General features: G+C 44.1%; 1 protein-coding gene across 3 annotated transcripts in view; it reads left to right on the plus strand.

Moving 5' to 3' along the window:
• The first annotated feature begins 2,234 nt into the window (after window positions 1-2,234).
• The window catches only part of SCG5 (secretogranin V), a 62,613-nt gene continuing 50,338 nt past the window's right edge, over window positions 2,235-14,509 (plus strand). Inside the window, exons 1-2 of one of the 3 annotated variants that reach the window (XM_029239421.1) lie at window positions 2,235-2,332; window positions 3,814-4,046. In XM_029239421.1, coding sequence (XP_029095254.1) covers window positions 3,821-4,046 — 226 coding nt within the window. In that variant the 5' untranslated portion in view covers window positions 2,235-2,332; window positions 3,814-3,820. The remainder of the gene's footprint in view (window positions 2,333-3,813; window positions 4,047-14,509) is intronic. The other 2 variants (XM_029239422.1, XM_029239423.1) reach the window with 2 other exon arrangements.

The following is a 14,509-nucleotide window of genomic DNA, read 5'->3' on the forward strand; positions in this document are numbered from 1 at the left end:
GTATTTACTTATATAAAGACTAAAAATCTGTAGATATATAAACATCATGTTTATCTGACATGAAAACAGGTTTTTAATGTAGACTGGGTATGCATTTCAGATGTTTATGGTATTTCTAAGAGTAAGTGGATATAGAAAATATTTATAAATTCTGAGATGTTTGTTGTCTGGTTCAAAGCATTTTTTTTTAACTTTGCTTTTAAACTTTTAAAAATACATCAGTGTCCTTTTATATCCATGGGGGTAGGTGAAATGTTGAATTGGAAGACTAATTCAGTAAGAAGTCATAGGAAATTAACTGTACAAATCACCTGAATTAGTGGATTTTGTGAGAGATTAATCATCAATAATGAAAGATATTTATTTAAAAAAGAAAACTACCCATATATCACTCCCATCTTTTGTTAGCTGAAAGCTGCAATACAGATTAAAGGATTATGAAGGTGCAAACCTTGGAGATGAGGTAATTGGAGAGTCGTGAAAGCTGAGTTTTAGACTTGATTTAATATTCCTGCTTTCATTTTTTTCTTATAAAAAATAGAGATAATGTTACCAATCTCATGGGGATATTTGATCAAATGATATACAAACATACTTAACAAAGTTAAAGTGTCTGGACATGTGTAGTAACTCCAAAAACTATTTTTACTTTGTTCTTACAGGTAAATAAATTAATAATATTAATTTGATTATTATGAGCAACAAACAATACAGTTATACATAGAACTTAATAGACTGCTTGGCAATATTCTAAAATCACTAAAAACTTGATATAGGATTTTGAAAATCATCAAGCCCAGGACATATAATAGATGTTTTTAGAAAATCAAATTTCATATGAAGCATAAACAATTTAGTGTATTTCAGTCAAATTTCCATTCAGCACGAAGGTGGTAAATTGTAATAACGGCTTCTCCATTTTTCCAAGCACAAAATGAAGATAACAGTGAAACAACATTAATTTAAAATTCAGAATTGAATAAAACCTCAGTATGTGTGAATAATAAATATTAAACCCCAGCATGGTCTTTTGAGCCTAGAACCAATAGACAATATTTGTCCAGCTGATTTAGCATGCACTGAAACAAAAAGCTGGAAACGGAAGAGCATCCATGGAAGAAAAGGTGCCAGGAAGGAGGTTGGCTTCAAACCAAAAGGCCATGGATGAATTTTGCAGGCCCCCTCTTCATTGCATAAAGTTGCTGTAGATGATAATGGATCTGGGGAACAGAGCTAGGGTATGTACAGAGTTCTGGATTCTAACCTCCTCAAGGTACTTATTCTTGGACCTCCAGGTACTTTACTCATCCCCAGTCTTTTTTTTTTTTTTTAAAGATTTTTTCTTTGATGTGGACCATTTTTAAAGTCTTTTGTTGAATTTGTTACAATATTGCTTCTGTTTTATGTTTTGGTTTTTTGGCCACAGAGACGTGTGGGATCTTAGCTCCCCAACCAGGGATTGAACCCCGCACCCTCTGCATTGGAAGGGGGAGTCTTAACTGCTGGACCGCCAGGGAAGTCCCTCAATCCCCAGTCTTGACGAAAGAAATTTAAGTACTTATATTCATTGTATGGTTTTCCATTTCAATTCTTGTGTTTGAACAAAATTCAAATGTTCAAAGTTGCCCTATAAATATTTTACAGAAGGTATTCTGGATCTACCTGGATACATTTCCGCAATGTGCAGGGAGTATGGTTTCTCTTCCGGCAAAAGGAATCTTACTTGATAGTTGGTGTGGAAGTTTAGAAGTAGCTCTCAGAACTAATATTCCTAGCGGTTTTCACGTGGTTTTGGTTTATCACTTTAACAGAAATTTCTATCAGCTTGTATTAAATATCCCCATAGGTTTCCTGCTCAATGAAAAGGCTTCTGAAAGCCCTCATGATTTACCTAATCATTGCCATCATTAAAAGCTCTTAAGGCCTCTTCAACTTTTGTCTCTTCTATTGCCCCAGTGCTGCTTTTCTCTTCAAGCTAAAACACTTCTAAAAAGCTGGAAGGTGTGCTATTGAGAACGAAAGACAGAAATGGCGAGGCGATCTGGCACATTGTTTGGATAATTGCTTGAGAAAAGGTTAATTACTTACACAGGGGTCGATAGAGGAAGAGGGTCTCTGTGAGATGTGTATGTGGAATGCGTGGACGGAAGGCCCCAGCATCTGAGTCTGAGTTCTGGGGAGTCCTGGCCAGGCGACCTCCACCTGCTGGAAGAGGGACGGGGCGGGGCTAAGACGAGAAGGGAGGTGACGCACCAGAGACCCAGATCTCCCCGCTTCGCGCCCGACCCCCACCGAGGCCCAGACCGCAGCAGGCTCCTCCGGCTGCCGCTCGGTGAGTGCTGCGCTAAGGCCGGCTCGACCTCCTGACGCCCACCCAGACCAACGGGCTCTTCACGATCGGGAGTGGGGGAGGGCGTCGGGCTGAAATCCTTGAGCAGGAGGCTGGGGATAGACAAAGGATGGGTGTGGGAACCGGAGGTTCGGCTCTAAGTAAGAGGGAAAGAGTACCGAGGAAGGAGATCAAATCAGAACGCTGTTGGCTGGGGGTGTAAATGAAACAAAGACATCCTGCATTCAGAGCGGAGGAGGGAAAGATGGAGATGGCCGGAGAGGCTGGTGTCTGCCTCGGGCCTTTTTCGTCAGATTTTGCAGGCTTTGCTGTCTCAGCTCTTTGTAGTACAGGGTTTTACATCTGAGTGGCTTTTTAAAAAGCCTTTCCTTTACAGAAGTAGATATTGGGGATTATAAATATTTCAGTTTCAGGGAAGAAATGCATGCCGCCACCACCTTCTCCCCGCCCCCCCTCCGCGCGCTCCCATAGAAGGATGGTCAAAAGAGGGTTTACATGGCCACTGCCTGCCGTCTCCACCCTAACGTTCAGCAGCTGCAGAGGGAATTTGCGTGAATATTTGTTCTCTTGTTCTGCAGGCTTCTGGTTGCGTGGAAGCCAACATTCAGGACAGGTTGACTCCCCAGACTAGGTTTCTTCAGTCTCCTTCACCTGTTCTGTTTTCTCTCTCATCACCCTTCGATTCCCCAAATTCGAACCTCCGGAACAGTAAGGGAATATTGCCAACATAATAATAGCAATCTGGGTGGCTGTGTGTCTGGCATTGTTTTCAGTCCTCTTACATGTGCCCTCACACTTAACCTCAGAGTAACCCTATAAGACGAATGCTTTTCTCATCCCTTTTTGCAGAGAAGGAAGTTGAGGCATTTGCCCAAGTTCGCCCTGCCAGCATGTGGTGCAGCAAGAATCCTTCCCAGATTAGAGGGCAGGCCTGAGCTGTGTGTATTGATGTTCCCTTGTACCACGCCTAAGCTTTCTATGCTTCTTTACCATTTGTGTCTTCCAACTCCTTCCCCTGAGCCTTTTCTTCACCAGGACTAGAAAAGTCAAGATGTCACTCTCCCTCTCCCTTTCTCAAAATTGAGGCAAATTTTTTTGTTGTTTGTTTTTGTTGGTTTAAGGGAGGGAGAGAGTGGTGGGGTGGGCGTAATGCAGAGCTTCCAGGGAGCTGTAAGGACAATAAAAAAATGAGTGAGAAGTGCCATTATAGTCTAGTCTTCCCAAGAATGTGAGGACAGAGGGAATTGGCTATCTCAGACAGACTATTCTGTTTCTTTAATACCTTCTCACAGCTGATGTCCTGGCTAGGGTGGACACATAAGGCCTAAGCAAATCCTTAAGAATTTTTCATTGCAGTCCCTTCCTGGGAGGTCCTTGAATCACTCCCTGGAGTGATTACATGATTGCATCATCACAATTGCCAGTTGTGGCCAATCGATATATGTTTGGTCTTTTTTCTGCAGGTTAAAAATGGTTGCCAGGATGGTTTCTACCATGCTGTCTGGCCTAGTGTTTTGGCTGACATTTGGATGGACTGCAACAGCTGCTTATAGCCCGAGAACCCCTGACCGGGTCTCAGAAACAGATATCCAGAGGCTGCTCCATGGTGTGATGGAGCAGCTGGGCATTGCCAGGCCACGGGTAGAGTATCCAGCTCACCAGGCCATGAACCTTGTGGGCCCACAGAGCATCGAAGGTATTTACTGTGTTCTGCCAGTTTGCAGTTTCCATTAGCAGTAAAATAATTAATGCATATTGAAGAAACTCTACTTCCTCCTTCTGTTTTCCCTTTCTTCTTATGCTACACAGTATATAGATACATACATACACATGAGAATGTAAGTCCTGTGAGGGCAGGGACCTTATCTAATTCACAGCTGTAGCCCTAGCATCTAGCACAAAATCTGGTACATTAATATTTAGTAAGTGAATGAAGGAGCATCTAGCATTATCACTAAAAAAAGATTAGAACCCAGACCCCATGTCTTCTCCCAAACCGATCTTTGGGAAATTGTGTCCCCAGCTGGCTGCCTCTGAGCCACTGCCAGCCAGTATTTGTAAAAGATCTTCAAAATATAGGACCTAAAAGATCTGATTTGATTCTTAGGGATGATGTCAGATAAACCCAAGGGAACCAAAAGAGGTACTGATGTTAAGAGTTTATGTCAATAACTTTAAAAAAAGTTTTTTTAATATAACAGATGTTAAGGTAACTGTCTTAGGGTGATAAGACCATTTCCCACCTGAATTCCTCTAAGTTTCTGGCAATATGATTGTAATACTTTTATTAGAAAGTGATACTTTTTTTGTTTAGTGATTTACTTATAGAGAGAATTGGAATCTCGCTCTTATGAGGTGGTGATGAGCAGCTCTTAAGAGCAGGTGCCTTATTTCCATGCCTTGCTTTGTATCCCTCTGATTCTGAATGCTCTCTTTCTCCACCGAGTTGGAGCCCTAAAGCAGTAGCATGGTTAATTTAGTCTGAACACAAAAGAGCACTTCAAGTGTTTGCCCACAGGAGTGGGGCCTAAGGAAAAACATGAATTCTTTCTCTGAGTTTTGTCAAAACACACACCCAGAAAATACTATTTCCTGTGCATTGATTTTGTATAATTTTGTCTGAGTCTATAATTTCCTAAAACAGCTATCTGCTTTGGGGGTCCTGGGAATGCCATGGATATTGTTGATATATGATTCTCATTTCTGTCTTGTTACCCATAGTTTTAAACCATTGAGTAAAACTAACTCTGTGGAGTTGTTGTCTATTTAGGCTGACATTTGATTTCAGGAATGGATTAACACAGATGATTTGAATCAGAAGCATGCAAATCTAGCACAGGGCTTGAGGCAGAACAAATCAGACAGAGCTCCACACCACCCCTTCTGGGGTGAATCTAAACCCTTTCCAGCATCTGCTGCCAACTCTGGCTTCAAGTACACCTACCCATTTCAGACCAGCTCTTTCAAGACAGTAAATAGCTGCCCTTTTGACCAGTAAAAGTGCTTGATTAGTCACCCAGCTGTTGTCATGGAGACGGCTTTCTAGGTTTCCATTAATACTGGAGGCCTGATCATCTGTGTGGAAAAGAAACAGCAACTCCCTGGGCATCAACAGTCTATGTGTATCCACAGCCTCCTTTCCTTTACTCAATAGCCAGCTATTCAGCACCGGCTCTGTGCTGTTTTGAAGAAGCAACATTTGACCTGGGTTTTGAAGTTTGAATAGGAATTCATCAGGGAATGTCAAGTGAAAAGGCATTGGAGGTGTGAAAGAGCATGGATTAGAACAATTCAGAATTAAAAACTGCTTTCATTATTACCTTGGGGTAATGTGACGTCATAGCCATGCTGGGTCTCCTCAGTGTCTGTGGAAGGGATGAATATCGGCTTGTGTTTTGGTTTTCTGTTACCACACATTTAGCAGCTTAACACAATACCCATTGATCAGCTCAGTTTCCTTTGGTCAGGAGTCAGGCATGGGTTAGCTGGGCCCCCTGCTCAGTCTCATCAGGCTGAAATCACAGTGTTGACAGGAGATGCAGTCTTGGCTGGAGCTTGGGGTCCTCTTCCAAACTCATCTAGGTTGTTGGCAGAATTCAGTTTTTTGCTGTTGTGCTATCAAAATCCCCTTTCTCTTGCTGGCTGTCAGCAGGGTCCCTTTCAGCTCTCAGAGGCTACTCTCAGGTTGGTTGTAAGCCACTGACCCTCTCACAACATGGCAGCTTACTTCCTCAAATCTGGAGGGAGAATATCCCTTTAGTCTGCTAATCATAATACAATATAATTATAGGAGTGACTATCTCATTACTTTTGTCAGTTATCAAGGGAGTGATAGCCCCCAGGTCCTACCCACACTCAAAGACAGAGGATTACGCAGGGTGTGGACACCGGTAGGTGGGAGTCTTGGGGGTCATCTTAGAATTCTGTTTATTGGGTGGTCTAATATTTTCTCATGTGAGTGTAGGATTGTTTCAACTCATCCGTTTATTTGCATTGTCTCTGCTGACATTCATTCATGCTAATTCCCAGGTGTCTGACAGATACATGGGGTATCTTCCATATCCCTTCAACATTTATTTTAGTATTTTGTTATGAAGGACCAAGTTAGAAAGTTTTTCTTTCTAATTTTTATAGAAAGAATACGATATATATATATACACACACACACACACACACACACACACATACATACATATATTCTGGTGTGAATTTTAATGCACATTTAACATAAACTGTTCCCAAAGATATCTGGATTTAACCGGCAGCTTCATCATTTATCAGTAACGTGACCTTGAGTGAATTACTTCTTGAAGCTTCCATTTAGCTTGGGGGTAGGATTTAAATTTATTCACCTGCAAGCAGGTAATATTCCAGTTCAGAGAAACAAAAGTAAAGTTTTAGCATACTCCAACTATTCTACCATGAAATCATTTCTAAATTAATCATCATTGCCATTTTAGGTGACAATTACTGGACTTTTCAATTCTTTGCATGCAGCACTGTTCATTGTCTAATAAGTGGCACATGGAAGACAATTTCCTCTTATCGTGTGTACTCTGATTAATTAGTTGTATAATCCTTAGGTTAATCTCACTATTGAAGATGTATATAAGCTCTCAAACATAGCATTATAAACTCTCCTTTTAAAATAGGATGTAGTATCAGTGTAAATTACTATTAGGTCACTGGGGTCATATATCCCGCTAAAAAAATATTTCCTCCTTTGATCCCATATCCCTTCGAGTTACTCTACCATTTTTCTTCCACAGCAGCCTTTCCACACATGCTAATGTACTTCCTCACCTCCTGTCCTCTCCTAGTCCATTGTAGTCCACTGTTCTCACCACTCATTTGTCAAGTCAACAAGCATTTTTTGAATGCTAGGCACTGTTTTAGGTACTGAAGAAATGAACATGAACCTGAAAGATTGGCAGGACAGGGGAGATAGAGTCATTACATAAAGAAATAAGTAAAATATGTAATAAGTCAAATGGTCATAAGTGCTATAAAAATATAAAGCAAAAGAGGGGGATGGAGGAAACAAAATAGGGGCAGGGGACTCCTCACTGGGAAGACAGGCAAAAATAAGAGTTGAGAGAGTCAGCTGTGTGATCCATGACCTTCTAGATGGAGAGGGCTGCAAATGCGAAAGCCATAAGGTTAGAGCAAGGAGGCTAGTATGGCTGTGGCCCAGGACTCAGGAGTGCAGGAAGAGATGAGACTGGGGTAAGGGCAGGAAGGGGAGGTGGGAGGTGGTGTGTGGGGACAGATCGTGTCATAGGGTCTTACAGTCCTACAGCGACTTTGGCTTTTCCTTTGAGCGTGTATCTGAAGCCGCTGGAGACTTTGGACAGTGATGTGATCAGCCTTCCTTTGAAAAGGACCACTCCAACTGCTGTCTTGAAAATACTCTGTAGGGAGGGAGGACTGCAATGGGGGAGATGAGTTAGGAGACTAAGGTAATAATCCAGGTGAGGGGTGTACTAGCATGGCAGCTAGAGAAGTGGCGAGGCATGGTCGGAAGATGGATATATTTGAAGTTGGAGCCAATAGAATTTGCCGGTGGGTTAGAGGTAGGAACTGAAAAACAGAGAGGAGCCAGGGGTGACGCCAGGATATTGGCATGATATCCTGGAAAGGAGCTTTCTTTGTTTTTTTTGTTTCTTATTTTTGGCTGCGTTGGGTCTTCATTGCTGTGCGCGGGCTTTCTCTAGTTGCGGCGAGCGGGGGCTACTCTTCATTGCGGTGCGCGGGCTTCTCATTGCGGTGGCTTCTCTTATTGTGGAGCACGGGCTCTAGGCGCGTGGGCTTCATTAGTTGTGGCACACGGGCTCAGTAGTTGTGGCTTGCAGGCTCTAGAGAACAGGCTCAGTAGTTGTGGCGCACGGGCTTAGTTGCTTCGCGGCATGTGGGATCTTCCTGGACCAGGGATTGAACCCGTGTCCCCTGCATTGGCAGGCGGATTCTTAACCACTGCGCCACCAGGGGAGCCCTGCACAGGTTAATGTTGAGATGCCTTTTAGGCTGTGCTTGTGAAGGCCAACAACTTCCTTGCCCGTTTCACCTGCACTCTGCCTTCATCCCTCCCAACCTCCCTGCAGCCCCACACCCACACCAGTGTCTTCCCTCCTCCAGACTCTCACCTGTTCTTTCCACTCTGCGTATACCTGTCCTCCTCTGCAGGGCTCAGCTTCAAAGTCATCCACTCAGAGAGGCCTATCCGGCTTCTCTGAGTGGCCCCCCTTCTCTGCCACAGAACCCTTTTGTTTTTTTAAAACTTTATAGCATTTTAAAAATTTATAATGAATGTTTGTTTCCTTGCTTATTTATTGTCTGTCTCCCCACTGGAATGGCAGTTCCATGAGGCAATAGCTATTTTATTTACTGCTTTATACCCAGACACATAGTAGGCACTTGGTAAATATTTGAAGAATGAATGTATATTTGAATAAATATTTAAAAAATAAGTATATCTGGCAGCAATAAGTACATAAATTCTATTTGACTCCTGGATCTTTTGAGACTCTATTCCTTTCAGTTCAAGGAAAATATCCCATTTCTGTTCTGTGTTTCAGAAAATCTACCTAGAGGTTTTTGCCAGGAACTCAGTGATAATGTGCTTGGCAAAAGGTCTATTTACTTTGACTATGACTGATCACCAGGGTGCAAGGTTTGAACCTTCTGTACAGGGGCCTATTGAGAAATGGGAAAGGCTTTTTGCAGTTATGGAATGAAACCAGCAGGGGGCCAACTAGACTTGAGGCAATAGATAGAGGATTCCTGAAACCTGGTACGCAGCCTCCTGGTTGTTAAGTCACTCGTTGTTAAGCCAGCCTTCTGGTTGACCTGCTCTAAGTGGTCCCTGGGGAGGAAGCATTTGCCCAAAACATCCTAAGAGGTTGGAGGTTATTTTTCACTTCTCCATAGGTACCTTAAACATGACTTGGTAAGGAGCATCTTTCAAATGTGTAAATTCTATTTTTTTCTTTTTTTGAAACTTCATAAATAAATGTATTCCTTTAATTACAATTGTAAAGATTTTTGATGATGTTATAAACATTGTGAGGATTAATAATACTTTGCCCCCAAATTAACTGATTTTACATAGCCTTGCATATAGTGTAGAGAAAATAATCATGGAGTTTAAAAATTTGTATGAGAAACATCTTCTAGCATGAGAATTGCTAACCATTAAGTAATTAATGGAGAGTTGTGGTTTGTGCTCATCTTCTGTCTGGGGAAAAAGAGAGACTATAGGGCTTCCCTGGTGGCGCAGTGGTTGAGAGTCCGCCTGCCAATGCAGGGGACATGGGTTTGTGCCCCGGTCCGGGAGGATCCTGCATGCCGCGGAGCGGCTGGGCCCGTGAGCCGTGGCCTCAGAGCCTGTGCTCCGCAACGGGAGAGGCCACAACAGTGGGAGGCCCGCGTACCGCAAAAAAAAAAAAAAAGAGAGAGAGTATATTATTAAAGGATGGTCATCAAATGTGTAAATTCTTAAGCCAAAGCAAAACAAAAATATAAAGACAAACAGGCACCAACTTGTTTTATAGAGAAGAAAACACGCTTTGATGGTAAAGAAAAGCGGGGTTGAGTCTGTTTTCTTTTTAAAATACATCTTTATTGGAGTATAATTGCTTTACAATGGTGTGTTAGTTTCTGCTTTATAACAAAGTGGATCAGCTATACATATACATATATCCCCATGTCTCCTCCCTCTTGAGTCTCCCTCCCACCCTCCCTACCCCACCCCTCTCTAGGTGGTCACGGGTTGAATCTTAACCATACTATTTATTAGCTGTGTGTGATCTCAGCGACTGTTCTGAAACCTGGATTTCTCATAGTGGGGCTTCAGCCCGCTCTCACAAGTGGGTTCCGTTAGTAACTGCATGTAGGCCTGCCTTCTCTCACTCTGTGGATATCAGGAACACGCTTCCAGTCTTTAATGGCTTTCCCTGATATTATTTTGGATGACTCTCCCAGTGAGCAGTACAGTTCAGCTGTGTTTCAGTGCACCTTGTATCTCAGCAGTGCCCACCTCCCTCCAAGCTCAAAGTGGCTCATTGGTCCCTATGACATAGCTAAATGGCTACTGCTGTTATATTATCCCCAGAAACAAATAAAGCCACCAGCTCTCCAAGGGATTGATTCAGAGAGCCATTAGCTATGGGATAGAGATGCGTGGGAATCAGAAGTGGCTCTGCCAGCTGACACTAATGTTAGCTTTTGATGAATCCAACCGGAAAACGTGCTTCAGTCCTCAGAATAGCAGCCTCAGGTAAAAGAGGGTCTCCTAATACTACTGGTTCATTTTCCCCACCATTCTAGACCACATGATAACCCCAGATACCAAGCCACTTGATGGATCCCGATTAAATTTAAACCAGTATTGCCAAACCTAAAAATATCAAAATTCCTTTTTATAACACTAACTTTTGGGCTTCATCTTTCTTATTTTAAAATAAAGAGAACCAAGATTATTTTCTTAATAAATATCAGGGGGAGAGTCTTTGTAAGATAAGGTCTATTTGAAGGGGCACATCCTAAGGAGTCTCTACTTGGCCAACCTTTGGCCTCGTAAAGGAGCCGTAGTGCCTCCACTTGGCCACAGGGTGGCAATAGTTGCCTCCCATTTGAAGGTTGGAGGGAAGAGTTGTTAACATTGAACGACCGACCTGGGCCTCTCAAAGTTTCAGGCTCGCCTCTCTCGGCATTTGGAGGAAGGGGTGGGGCTGACTCTTGACCCAGGTATCCTGACTAAAATCTCTTCCTAGGTTATCCTCATCCTGGGAGAGCCAATGAGAGCAATGGGCTTGAAGGGTTGTCTTTGAGTGGACCAGGGCCTCCAGTTTGGCCCATGTCCTTTGGGGTTCCGTTGAGACCACCCTGAACTCAAATCCTTAAAATTTCCCTGGATGATTTCCAGTTTTTTGTCTTAGGCAATTGCATGGATAGTGATAAGAAATTGAAAAGGAATAGGAGGAGGTCTGCGTTTTTTTTCTGGTGGAGCGGGGAGGATAAGGAGATGAAAATGATGACTTTGTTGTGTTTAAGGTGCCCTGGGACATCCAGGTGCAGGTGTGCAGAAGGCACTCAGATGTATCTGACACAGGAGAGCTGTCTGGGTAAAGGAAGGGGTTTGGGAGTCATCCCCATATTAGTGGCGGCTGATGCCATAGAAATGGATGAGATTACCTGGGTGGGTATCAAGTAAGAAGAGCAGGGGCTTCCCTGGCCGATGCAGGGGACGCAGGTTTGTGCCCCGGTCCGGGAAGATCCCACATGCCGTGGAGTGGCTGGGCCCGTGAGCCGTGGCCGCTGAGCCTGCGCGTCCGGAGCCTGTGCTCTGCAACGGGAGAGGCCACAAGAGTGAGAGGCCCGCGTACTGCAAAAAAAAAAAAAAAAAAAAAAAAAAAAAGAAGAGCAGACACCTGAGAAAAGGCCTGGACGACTCAGTCTGCAGGGTCAGGTGGAAGGATCTGTGAAGGAAACCAAGAAAGATTGGGCATTAAGGAGGACCAGTAAGGTGCGGTGTAAACAAGGAAAGAGTGTTTCAGGAAGGGGCAGTGGTCACCTTTGTCAAAATCAGCAGAGAGGTCGTGTGAAATAAGGACCATTGGGTGTAAAGTGTACACTGTGTGTAGCAACACTGAAGTTCCCGGGGGTCTTTGGGCAGAACGGGTTCTGCGGAGTAGTGGGGCCAGAAACCACAGTGCAGGAAACAGGAGAGAAGACACGATATAAACATCTGTTCCAGAATGTCGGGTAGTGGGGAGAAGAATGAGTAACAGTTGTGGAAGGATGGGGGGCTGGTGATGTAGAGATGAGGAAGGTTTTTGTGTAGGTGGTTGCTTTAGAGATTTGCACTTGTTGAAGTGCTAATTGGCAAGACCCAATAGAGAGTTAAAGATGTGGGATGAAGAGCAGATGACTGAGGGGTGAACATTCCTGGGGAGGTGGGAGATGAAACCGGGAGCTCAGATGGAGGCCTGGATTTAGGTCTTTCCTCAGCTGGGAAAAAAGGGAAGAGGCAGAAGTATGTCAGGATGCTGTGAAGTTCATGCTTGCCCCTCACACTTGCTTCCTTGATTTAGGCAAGGAGGGCAGGTATTCTTTGCCACATTTTACAGATGTGGAAGCAGAAGGTCAGAGAAGTGACTTGTCCAGGGTTGCAGCTAGTATTCAAATGTGTTTCAGAGCCTGAGCTGGACCCTGGTGTACCCTTCTTACGCTAGTTGATTAATGGTGTGGTTGAGGACAGGCTTGATCTTGGACCAAACTGGGGAAGTAGGTTTATCTTTAAGGATGATCCTTGTTCCTGGGCTCATTATTGATCTTTCTTTGAATTTGCTGCTCTATATAGACTGCCTGTGAATTGGCATTTACGATGAGGTTGCTGCTTGCCTTCTTCACCAGACTGTAAGATCTGCAGGAGCAGACACAATGTCTGCCCTGCTTTTTGTATCTGCAGAGCCTAGACAGGGCCAGGCACATAATAGATGCTCACAAAATATCTTTTGAAAGAACCTCTCACTGTATTTGCTCTTTGGAAACAACATTGACCTCTGAGATGCCAGCAGGTGAAACTAGAGTTAGATCAGTCAAGATCATCCAGCCTGTAACTATATGTCGAGCATTTTATTTTATTTTTATTTTTTATTTCTTTGGCCACACCACGCGGCTTGTGGGATCTTAGTTCCCCAGCCAGAGATTGAACCCCTGCCCTCTGCAGTGGATGCACGGGACCTCCAGGAACTCCCTATTTCGAGCATTTTAACCCTAATAATTCAAAATTCACTGGCTCTTCTCCCACCTACTCACTTAGGACCTCAGCTCCTGCAAAGTGCCCTAAATCCATGTATGATTCTGAACACAGAGCATTGAGCTGTTACAACCTCAGGGAGCCTGTCGTAAAGTGTTGGGTGGTGAGGGCATGGGGAGCCCTGTCAGTGTACCCCGTCAGTGTGCCCCTAAACCCTGGAGAGTTTTAGGAAAACAGAGCTTTCCATTTTATTTCTCACTGTTCCCAGCAACACCCAGCCCCCCACCTTGCTCTCCATAGATCACAGGAAAGGTTGCACAGGGAGAGAAACCTAACTAGGCATCAGGCACCGTAGGGGTTAACAATCCCTCCCCCCCCCCCACCCCGCCCACTAACCACAAAGGCAGGACTTATCCCTGCCTCAGGGTCTGCCGGCCAGACTCCTCCTTCCTTTGGTTTCCCCAAGAGGCATCTCAGTTCCTCATGCAAATAGCTTCTGGCTGGTGTCCTCCCAGACACAGCTGTCCTATCTGAAGCCCAGAGCAGGTTCAAGCTGGGACCTCGTCACCTGAGACTTGCCATCTGGAGACAGGGCATGGCAATAGCAGCGTTCTGAGTCACCACAGGACATGATTTCCACAGATAATGGACAAAGCAGATCACACACATATGGGAAATGGAATAGTGGTAACAAAATCTTATATAATACTTTATGGTTTGCAAAACTACTTTCCCAAACCCTGTCTCGTTTGATATAACCTTTCTAACAGTGAAAAAAAAGTGTCAAGTTGCCCACAATCACACAGCTTGAGCTTTTCGATCTAGTTGGCAAGCCAGCTGTGTTAGGTTTGACTGAATTTCTCCAACCAGCTGTCTTCCATCCCCGTAGACTTGGCTAATCCTGTGATATTTAGCTGAGAAGCTGTAATGATGCTGGGAGTCGTGGTAAACCACAGGCGGGTTGGGGCAGATGGTGTTTCAGGGACGTGAAGCTTCAGAAAGCACATTTTCCAACAAACTGCCCTCTTGGAACAAATTGATGCAAATACCTTGGGCACCACGGTTCATAAAGAAAGCTGTGAAAGCCGGCTGGGAGGGTTTAGCAGACCACAGCTTGGCACCACGATTAAAACTAAGTGTGACTTTTACCCGTGGTGTGCCATGGGACTGGAGTGGCAGAAGGGGCACGTGGTGTGGATGGTGGGGGAGGTGATCATCACGTGGCGTAGCAAGAAAAGCACCGAGGCTCGAAGCCCAGGGGTTTGAGTCCTGGCTCGGACCCGCCATTGTGGCACTAAGCAAGTCCCTTAAACTCTATGAAGTTTAGTTTCCCAGTCTGAAGATGGAGGTAAGCTACCCAGGCCATCTCACAGGGTTGATATAGCAGTCAGGTTAAATCA

The sequence above is a fragment of the Monodon monoceros genome, unplaced genomic scaffold (assembly GCF_005190385.1).
Source record: "Monodon monoceros isolate NGI ecotype Baffin Bay Population unplaced genomic scaffold, NGI_Narwhal_1 Super_Scaffold_21, whole genome shotgun sequence".
In the NCBI taxonomy this organism is placed as follows: domain Eukaryota; kingdom Metazoa; phylum Chordata; class Mammalia; order Artiodactyla; family Monodontidae; genus Monodon; species Monodon monoceros.